The 11197-nt window shown below is 40.4% G+C and overlaps 1 protein-coding gene across 1 annotated transcript in view; it reads left to right on the forward strand.

The window, feature by feature from the left end:
- Nucleotides 1-11197, forward strand: part of ZDHHC2 (zDHHC palmitoyltransferase 2) — a 142088-nt gene extending 130891 nt beyond the window's left edge. The window contains exons 12-13 of the mRNA XM_073583611.1: nucleotides 10619-10688; nucleotides 10766-11197. Of these exons, the coding sequence (XP_073439712.1) occupies nucleotides 10619-10659 (41 nt within the window). The 3' untranslated portion in view covers nucleotides 10660-10688; nucleotides 10766-11197. The remainder of the gene's footprint in view (nucleotides 1-10618; nucleotides 10689-10765) is intronic.

An 11197-nucleotide genomic window follows, 5' to 3' on the forward strand; every position in this document is an offset into this window, starting at 1 on the left:
CGCTGTACATTCACTTTTATCGGTCTATGGAAGCGGTAGTTTGCACATGTGACCACAGTTCGATGCACAGAGTGGTGGTCATGCATTAGTACTAGCACTCCATTCAACAGGGCACATGGGACCCCAGTCCTAACAAGTGGGCTTCACTGATCATAGAGTTTCAACATTGATCCTGTGAACCCCTGCTTCATTCATTCTCTATGGGACCCCTGGAGATAGCCGAGCGCTGCACCCAGCTGTTCTTCAGTACTACCATTAAGAATGATGAAGCAGAGGTGCGCCTGATCAACTTTTGTCCCATTCTCAGGATTTATGGGGGCTCCAGCAGTCTGACCCAAGCGATGTGTAGTTTATCTCCTAATCTGCTGGTAGGAGATAACTTCCAAACTTGGTACAACCCTTTTAAATGCATCTTTCTAAAGAACATTCATCCCCTATACTCAGGGGTAAATGTCTAAACACAGGGGGTCCATTCTCTAAGAGCCTATGGCTATATCTGATAGCGCTATTGACATTGAATCAGCCTCTTCACTCAGATTGCTCCACCCCACAGCTGTTTGGTGAGGAGGAGCAGGACACTTTGGTGTCACAGGGATTGCTTAGGCTAGGTTCACATTTGAGGTTGAGTACACAGCGTATTGCGAACGATTGGCAAGTGCTATTTTCCTGGCAAAATTTTGAATGTACACAAGCCACGCCCAATGGGTGTGTCTATGTAAATTATTGCTTAGCAAACGCAAAGCGTACGCATGTGCTTGCGTACGAAAGCGTTTCTATAGACTGTAATGCGTTGTTTTGATGCACTCTGTCCGCAAGCCTCCGCATGCGTATGGCCGCGGATATTTGACGCCTCCAAAATTGCAACATGTTTCGTTTTCCGTGCCCCGCCGCACCCCTGGAAACAACGCATGCGTATGCATCTGCAGACGAACACATGCAAATGCATGTCCATGTGTACACCATGTTAAAGATAGGTACGCATGATGCATGCAGATGGATGCGGACAAAACGCTGCTGACACAAACGCAAATGGGAAACCGGCCTTAGTGAGACAACCCTCTAACTGCTGGTCAGAAATCATTTAGCGTCCAGTGCATCCTACTGGGTAAGAGCGCCAAATTTATTTAGAAATGTTTATCTTTTACCAAGTAAGAAATTACTGCCATAACTTTATTCCAATTACTGGGGAGGCTTCTTAAAATTGTGCACGAATATGGATTACACAAAAATTTCTGATGTTTATAACTGGTGAGCAGGATAAGATCCATTCCCACCTTGTGTTTTTCAAAGTCTGACCTGCCCACGTCATTCATCCATCACTAGGATTGTATTATCTGGGAAAATGACAGACAGTGGAAGATCTGATGCATCACTCCTGTGTACAGCCTATACTCGTCTATTAGCAGGGTCACAACAACCCACGCACTGGAAGAAAACACTGGGACAGGTTTACCAGGCTGTCATCCATCATCAACGTTGGTAAATGAATGATCCATGATGGATGCACCGTATACTTCATGCTTATCATACTGGTACTGTCCGTGCAGGAGCCTGACTGACATACCCAGTCCTGCGGAAACTGTGGGGAGAACACCAATCCTTGCAGTTTAACCCCTTAGATGCTTTTGTCAATAGTGACAGTGACATCTAAAGGGCATCGCTTACACGGTCAACTCATCCTGCAAAAATCCAAACCCTTAGATAGTTCTGGCAATAGATAAATTAAAAAGTTATATTATAATGAAAGTATTTCATTCCAGAAAAATAGCAAAGCATTAAAAAAAATAGAAAATTGGTATTCCTATCATTATAATGACCTGTAGAATAAACCTACCAAAATGTAAACACTGGAAAAAAAATAAAATAATTTGCAAATTGAAGGGTTATACTTTCCATGATCCCCTCCTCAAAAATATAATAAAATGTTTTCAATACATCATATGCACACCAAAGTTTTACCATTAACAAATACAGCTTGCCTGCAACATACGAGCCAACGTCGTATGGCTGCATCGACTGAAAGATTCCGCAGCTATGGCTCTAAAAAAAAAAAAAAAACCTCCTGTTGTTAAAATAGCGATGTCATTAATTAGTTGAAGGAAAAACGTCTCAGTTGCTCATAATAAGCAATCACTGAGCGGCTTTTTTTAAATTTAGAAGGAAGGAAGTGTAAATTTTAGAAGTTGATTTTAGAAAAAATATGAGATTTGTGAATTTCGGGGTGCGGGTTGGTAACTGAACTTTTATACCCCGAGCACATTACTTTCACTCAACTCCCTCTCTGAACATTGCCAGCCTGTTGCAATTGTTGCAGGAGACTTTCCCCCACTAATATTTCATGGAATGTGTAGATAAATATTCTCTGCGGATATTGGTGTATGCCAGGTTAGAAACTTGTGCTTGTGCCATACTATCTAATAGGAAAACCCTGTTCTGCTTCTGGCAGGACTTGATATAGTCTCCAGCCATTGAAAGGTCTGCAGTCATTTATCAGTAATGATCATTTGTTGTCCAGGGCAACACGCTGATGTGTGAACACTGCCAAGAGTCCTGTTACATCAACCATATTAATCTGGTTTGGCAAAGGTTCATGTCGCACAATAGCATCGAGCATTTTGGTGTATTGTTCTATGCACCAGCCACACCAGATAATACCTAGTTGTATCACCCTGGGGCATATATGTACATATATTGTGGTAGGTCGACTCACTCGGCTGGTTTCAGAGGTAGACACAGGAACGCTTCTGGGGTCAAACACCTGCTGGTTTATTAAGCATGACATAAACCTTGGCAGGATTTAAAAAAATAAAAGTGGCCTTTCGGCATAACAACAAAACAAAAGATAACATATAGTCCTAATATCTATGGGATTTGCCCGCTCAGATCCCCATAAGTCTTCAGCTCCACCTGGAGCTACCATCTGGAGAATTCAATCTCCAAACACACAACAGACAAAAAAAAACACCTAGTAGTTAGACATTTAACATCCCCAACCACAACGTTGAGGTGGAGATATGGTGAGTAGGCGTCCCGCCCATTTCTTACAACTACTCTCCAAAAACCCAAACCCTTGTAATGGCTGCTCAGCCCCTCAGCACATAGCATGCTGAAGAAAAACTTATGGGATTCACATTACAAAAGATTTCAACCTCTGTGACACATATCTCCGTTCACATAGGTTGACAGTGACCTTGTCACAATATATATATACACTGTTCAAAAAATAAAGGGAACACTATTCCATTTGCAACAGGCTGTTTGTGTTCCCTTTATTTTTTTGAGCAGTATATATATACATACGGTCAGTATGTTTTAGAGTCGGCCTAGGATTCATTGTTTTATTACTCATTGCGTTTTGAAGCCCACTGGAGTACTTGTGCGTCCAGATGTTATAGATGTTGGATAAGCCACTATTCACATCATGGGAGAGAATTTCATCATCATCTTTGAGAATCATTAGTCGGCAGCCTAATCTATCTATGCCCCTTCTTTTGATACTTGGTCTTGAGATAACAGTCTGTCACTAAGTTGGAGCATCCAGTAAACTCCAAAGCACATAGTAACCGGGAAATAAAATGAGTACAATCGAAGGTCTATTGAGCTGCCCCTGCTCTACAACGTGCTGCGATTGAAGTCTACCCTGGATGTCATCTCCTGATATTTATCATGTTGCTACCGACTTGGACCCAGTGCTAAATCCATACCTCAACTGGCACGAACAAAGCGTCGCCGTGTCAATGTTTTCTTCCGCGTCAATAAGGCTTGTGTTGCCTGGGTCCATTGACCTCAGCCGGGTAATTTTCTGAAATCAGATTGGTTCCTAACACAACACAAGTAATGCAATGAGCTTTCATGAATTGTGGTCTGTCCAGTCTGTCTGATGTATCTGTAATTGTTCATCCATCATAAGGATTGTATTATGTGGCTGACTGATGAGACGGCACTGGACGAATGATACCCATATTATGCTATTTTGTACTTTAATAAGCCATATATTTATTTGTTAAGGGGTCAGGAGTTTGTGGCAGAGGATTCAGCGGTACAACATTTTTTGCATTTGACATTGTCATTGGCCTCAGTAAAGTACGGCATTAACCTCTGGAGTGCAGAGCTCTGCAGATTGTATTGTGCTTGACATTCACTGTGCAGCTGATACCTTTTCTATTCTCACAAACATCAGAATCGCTCACCTAAGCAGAAAGCTCAAAATATCCATTCACTTGTATTTTTTTATACATTTAGAAGCTGAGGACATCGAGTCATAATGGTGACCCATCAATATGAACATGCAATTCTATCTACTAGTAAAGTGTACCCATCTTTATACTATAAAGTGCAGGATATGTAGTATACTCATATATATACATGGACAGACCTTGATCAGATCTCAGAGATGCAAAGAACGGGAGCCATAAAAGAAATGCCACACAGCCTGGTGGAAGACCAAAACACTTCAACTGAGCAAGCCTGACCATACACATCACTTGAGGTTCCTTTTCCATCCGAATAGTCTGACTTAAGGTGCCTTTGATTTTAAGCTCAGTAGCCCACTTCCAATAATAATAAAAAATTACACTGGGGCTCGAGTATTAAAGCCACCTAACTTTTACAAGGAAACGTAGGTGCAAAGCTAGGCCTCGTATATATGGGCTGTCTTGCAGCATATACAGTACAGACCAAAAGTTTGGACACACCTTCTCATTCAAAGAGTTTTCTTTATTTTCATGACTATGAAAATTGTAGATTCACTCTGAAGGCATCAAAACTATGAATTAACACATGTGGAATTATATAATTAACAAAAAAGTGTGAAACAACTGAAAATATGTCATATTCTAGGTTCTTCAAAGTAGCCACCTTTTGCTTTGATTACTGCTTTGCACACTCTTGGCATTTTCTTCATGAGCTTCAAGAGGTAGTCACCAGAAATGGTTTTCACGTCACAGATACCGGGCCGTCTGCTCTGCTGGTGCATTACTCCTATGGTGGTCTTCTGCGCATGGCTCCACTCCGTTAGGGCAGTAGGACCCACTACGAGGTTTGCCATGACATAGCAGTGGGTTTCATACAGTCTGATCAGAATGTTAAACTAAGAACCTCATGTTCAGTTATATAATTAGGTCATTAGATCATTGTATGATTTTTGGAGGTGCTGTCCTCTCTTTTTTCAGCATATCAAAAATGTATATAGTTTTTCTGTAGCACGTATAGTTTCCATGGAGCAGCATCATTAAGGTATAGGAAATATACAGGCGAAATTAAGAAAACAGTAATCTACATATCAAAAAAAAAATGCTTCACCTTACAAAACAGTTTTTATTAAACCAAAATAATTTCACATGCAACATAGAAACCAAAATATGAGCAGAAATTAAAAGTGCTTGACATTAGACTGTCGTTGATAGGATTTTTCATCCAACATCCAACAGTAATCTGCCATCATTGAGTCATTTCCAAAAACCCTGGTAGCGGTGTTCCATTACTTTAATGTCCTGGTGAAACCACTCACCTTGTTCATCGCTTACATCCCCAAGATTTTGAGGGAAGAAATGTAAGTGTGAAAGCACAAAGTGCGTTTTCAGAGACATGCGACATCCAAGACACTAGTATGCATTTAGCAGTTCATCAACACCTTCAACATATTCTGGAGATTTTTTTTCCTAAGAAGTTTTCACAGATCCACTTGAAGCTTTTCCAAGATCTCAATTTCTTGTAATTTAGAGTTCTTTCAAACACATCATCTCTCATAAGCTCTCTGATCTGAGAACCAACAAATCCCCCTTCCTTCAGTTTAGCTGGTGAAATGCTGGAGAATTTCTGTGAAGTGTACTGGAACCCTTGTGAATTTGTCTTTGCCATGGCTTTCACAAAGTTTTTAATTAATCTCAACTTTATATGTAGTGGAGGAAGAAAGATTTTTGTTGGAGCAGCTAAAGGATTATGCTGAACATTGTCTCTACCTGGAGCATAGATGTTTCTCTGTCCCCAATCATGACGAACATAATGCTCTACTGTAATTCTACTGCCCCATAAACACAAGAATCAACCAACAATATCTTCTGAAACCTCCTTGCGTTCCCATTAGCAGACCAATCACTTTCAAATCTCCACAGATATTCCATTGATTCTTATATTGTATGGCATCCAAAATAACTGACAGATTTCCATTAGATGACATGAGTGAGCAGTAGGGATTGATGGTTTTATATTTCCATTGTGAAGCAACACTGCTTTCAAACTTCTCTGGGATGAGTCAATAAACAATCGCCAATCTGCAACAAAATACTCTTGATTCAGTTCTTCAACTTCAACCATTCACATTGTTACAGTACACCATTGGTTCATCAACTGTGAAAAATTGTGTTTAAAGTGTTAGTTCTGTTTCGGTAATAACACACTTTGACATCATCATGAAGAAGAGTCTTCTGTTTCAACCAAGATACGAGAAGTTCAGCTTTATCTTTTGACAATAAAAGGTCTCTGGATGAAATCATTTAATTCATGTTGAGTAAATCATCCTGGCTGCTCTGCTGGTCCGTCTTGTACATACTCATCTTGACTTGAGGTCTCCATGTCTTCGCCAGTAGCTTTAGCTCCATAGTGTTCATATTTTACTTCATTTTCATTCAATCCAGACAACGGTGGTACAGGAACTGGCAAGGTACCATCATGTGAAACTGGCCTAATTGCAGATTCAAGTTCCGGGTAATTAATATTATGTTTGTTCTTTGTAAAAAAGCCCTTCAGATTGACAAATCAAAAGTAGCAGTCATCAATAGGATTTGTGAGTTTTCTCCAAATCATGAGATCAGCAAATGGCATAGCCACTTTCCTCTTATTCAACCAGTCACGAAGACCATTTGAACAACTTGAGCTTTTCACATGAGGGGCCCAGCTTTTGTCTTGATCACCAAGTGGACACTTAAAGTAGATCTGGTACATCTTTTTAATGTCATGGGTGATTGAACGTACTTGGCCTTTTGGTGTAAAGGAACCACACACATAGCAGAAGCTGTTCGGATGATTGATACACTGTTGGGGCATTTTTCTCTTTCAATCAGATCAAACAGTAGAGTAAGTTCATTTCAATGGTGATGACAAACTCAAACAAAAATGCGATGAGCTGACTGACGATATGTAGATATTTCACCAGAGATGACAGAGGCAGCTTGTATTGAGAACTGATTTTACTGGAGGTGATCTGGTAGATAACTATATACAGTTGTGAGCTAGATGGGTCAGCCTATTCCTTACAGATGAACATTGGCAGACAGGCAGTTTCTCAGTGTGATATTGGCTGCTTTCAGGTTCTCTCTCTGTGGAGACCCTCACTCAGTTTTCTTCCCTCTGAGGCGACTTGCCTTCCCAGAAATGCAGTGAAAGTCCTGGCGGCTGCCTTCCCTTCTATCTCCCTGTGGCAGGGCTCAGATCCCTGTAGAGGCCTTTCTCCTGTCAGAGTCTCACATAGCTGTCCTTGCTGCCATCATCCTTTTCTGACTGACTCAAATCTTACCGCCTCATAAGAGTTAGCTCCTCCCCATAACATGTGACTTTCCAAGAAGCAGTCATTGGTTGACTGCACTGTCAATACTCCTTCCCATAAAACTCACTAAAACCTTTACTGATGTATTCACTGTAAGAAAATTCACAATTAAGACACGCAAAGAAATGGGAATAACATAGGAAAAGCCACATACATTGAAAATGCAGAAATAACGTAATAACAAAAATACTTCTAGCAAAACTAAACATATTTTTGGAATCAGCACATCAAACTCCATATAACAAACATATTACCTTTGCTGATGATTTTTTTCGTGTTGACCAGTGATATCGGATCACATTTGATATTCAGATCGCACTCTGCTCAGACTCTGATTAGCATGATCGGCCCGATTCTCTCGGATGAGAGACAAAAGATTGTGTGCCCCTGGCTTAATGTTGCGTGATAAATGTGACCCATCTTTACACTGACTAGTATCATACAATTTGCTAGGTGTCTTATTATTCTCCACAAAGTTACAGCACATTTTATGGATCCACTGGAGCAGGAAATTGTGATCGGCACCCTCCTTTCTCACCCCATTTCCCTGATACGCCATATTCACATGACACATCAAATGAAAAAAACGTGTACAAACTGCATAAATCTAGCAGAAAGCATGAATTCCCACAAATGTAGCTTTATCATTCCGCCTTGATCATACTCTTGTGTTTTTATAAATGTTTTTCGAGGTTTTTTTTTCCATGCTGTCGTTTTCTACGTGACCTGTGGCTGTGCCGATGGGGAAAATGCATAGGGCGTGCGGCATTTAAAGAAATGGCAATGCTCCAAAAACGCAGTTATATCTCCTATTTACAGATAATATCTGGCCACGTTAAAAAAAATGTTCAAAACATCCATCTCACTGCTGAACTGACTAATCAAGTATCGTACTTATGCCTCATCTAGGATCAGACCGTTGTAACCTTGTCTGCGTTGTAGGGTATTGTCCATTACACTGGCAGAATGCTGATCCAATGAAGAACAGCCCAAACAATATCATCAGTCTTGCTAATATTTGCTCCGTGTCTAGCCAGATGGTAGAAAGCTCTGACCTGAACGTCCTACAAGTAGGAGCATAACGCTATGGACATGAATATTAACTGTACGCGGTATGGTCTGTGTCTGAGGCCTCACAATGTTTGCTAATGAGACCTCTAGAGCAAACTGTTCCGGATTCTGTCCGCCATGTAAATGATTGTGGGGTATATTCCTCACCGTATACAGCACTGTATTGCGGTTGCATCGTGTTGTGGATCACTCAGTGGCGGTAGTTTCATATCTCAGCATGATTGACTCTGATATAGATATATATATATATATATATATATATATATATATATATATATAAATCTGATCATGTTCTTCGGTGGAGCAAAGATAATATTATTTTCACAGGACAGACAAGCATCCAGTGGAGGGAAGACGGTGAAATGAAGTTTAGGAATTTTTGCATAATTTTTCCCAAAATGAGACTGGCTGTTCATCCGAGTCCTAAAATAGAGAATCCACTAAATTATTTTGTGTTTGTTTAGTTTAACTGTATGCTTTTGTTTGAAAAAAGAATGTGAAGCCATCCTTTTCATGCAAATTAAAGGGGTTGTCCCCTTTTAGAAAACTTTGGCCTCCAGACTCATTGTATAAAGATAAACTGCACTTGCACTACCAAGATCCAGCTCTGCATCTCCGGCGCTGCCGCAGTGATTGTGTATTGGTGGAAGTGGTCATGTCACATTGAAGGTGCTGTAGCCAATCACAGCGATCAGCGGATCTCACAATCTAGACTGCACCAGCCACTCAATAATTGGCTGCATTGATGTCAATTTAATGTCACTGCTGCAGCCACACAACAGAGATCACAGCAGCATTGTGCAGTTTTTATAACAATATAAGCTGGCAGGCAAAAGCTTTCTAAAAGAGGACAACCCCTTTAAGCCTCACTGACTTTAAGCAATTAAGGTAGATTCAAATGGAAAAGATTGCTTAGAGACTTCTGTAGCTAAAATCCTCATTAGAATACTGTGGAGTCTCCTATCAAGCAAATCTGGGACATTGTTTGTTGGCAAGGGTAGCTGCCAGCAGCGAATCTTGACAAATTACCCCAGTGCATTCAGCAGCGCAGAACATTCCTCAGACGACCATTAATAATCTCCCTGATAGCAGCCAAGACGTGTAAGTGTGGGTATTCTTCTGCACCTGGCAATCATACTTCATACTGAAGAAATTGAGATAGTTTGAAAATTTTGTTTTCATTTTTTCATTATTTACACATTATTAACATGTACAGCTCTGGCAAAAATTTAAGAGACCACCAGATCAAAACTCTGTCATGGGCAGCCCATTCTCCAGACCTGAATCCCATTGAAAACCTCTGGAACGTAATCAAGAGGAAGATGGATAGTCACAAGCCATCAAACAAAGAAGAACTGCTTACATTTTTGTACCAGGAGTGGCATAAGGTCACCCAAAAGCAGTGTGAAAGACTGGTGGAAAGCATGCCAAGACGCATGAAAGCTGTGATTAACAATCATGGTAATTCCATAAAATATTGATTTCTGAACTCTTCCTGAGTTAAAACATTAGTATTGTCTCTAAATGATTATGAACTTGTTTTCTTAGCATTATTTGAGGTCTGAAAGCACTGGTTATTTTGACCATTTTTCTTTGTCAGAAAAAAAAAATACAACATTTATTGCTTGGAAATTCAGAGACATGTTGTCAGCAGTTTATAGACTAAAAGAACAATTTACTCAAAAATATACCTATAAAGAGAAAAATCAGACAAACTGCACATTTGTAAGTGGTTTCTTAATTTTTGCCAGAGCTGTATATCCTGAGATTTCCATAATTTTATGACTTTCTTCTTGGTGTTGCACTTTCAGCATTGAGGAGTGTACTGTACGTTTTTGCAGTAATGGAGCCTGCCTCTAATTCATGCTCCCGGTGATTGAAGGAGCACACATCACGGGTTCCCTTTGATTATCATGTGTCACCACTTTCTGTCAGTTGACATATGTGCTGTACAATACACAGGCTGGACAGCTAATGAATCTTTCCATTACGCTTTTCTTCCAGGTATGAGTAACCCCGCGTTGAGCATTGAGAAGGAAACCTAGCTCTACGGAAGTTCTGCAGAGGATGAGAAGTAAGAGAGTAACATATCCAATCCATCAGCAGCCGAGCTCGGTGTGTGCATGGTACTAAATACTGTGCTCTCTGTAGGCTTGCAGACCAGATGTACATTTGAGGGAGAAGTCATGCAATCATCGGCTAGCTTTACATCCGTTTCCAAAGATGACAGCACCTGATTGGCTCTTTCCATTACCGCTAAACCCCATGCAGAACCGCGTGGCATACTGCGACCAGCAGGGAATGTGAGCCGGAGTAATGGAAGAAGAGGAACCCTTTGTAGTAAACTGTCGGCAATCCTGTATTGTATGCAATGTAAGGTTGTATTTTACCGTGTTTATGATATTATAGCACAAACAGCATATTCGTCATTCCTCCTCCAGAAGGAACGTTCTTCTGTATTTCTTGAATGCAAAGCACTTTTTTGAAAAGAAAGATGGCAGCGTATTTTATATGTAAAGGAAACAGTATTTATCTAAATAAAGAGGCCAGTGACATGTTATGGATGATCATTAACATCCACAC

The sequence above is a fragment of the Dendrobates tinctorius genome, unplaced genomic scaffold (genome assembly GCF_039654945.1).
Source record: "Dendrobates tinctorius isolate UK_male_01 unplaced genomic scaffold, ASM3965494v1 ptg000079l, whole genome shotgun sequence".
Classification (NCBI taxonomy): Eukaryota; Metazoa; Chordata; class Amphibia; order Anura; family Dendrobatidae; genus Dendrobates; species Dendrobates tinctorius.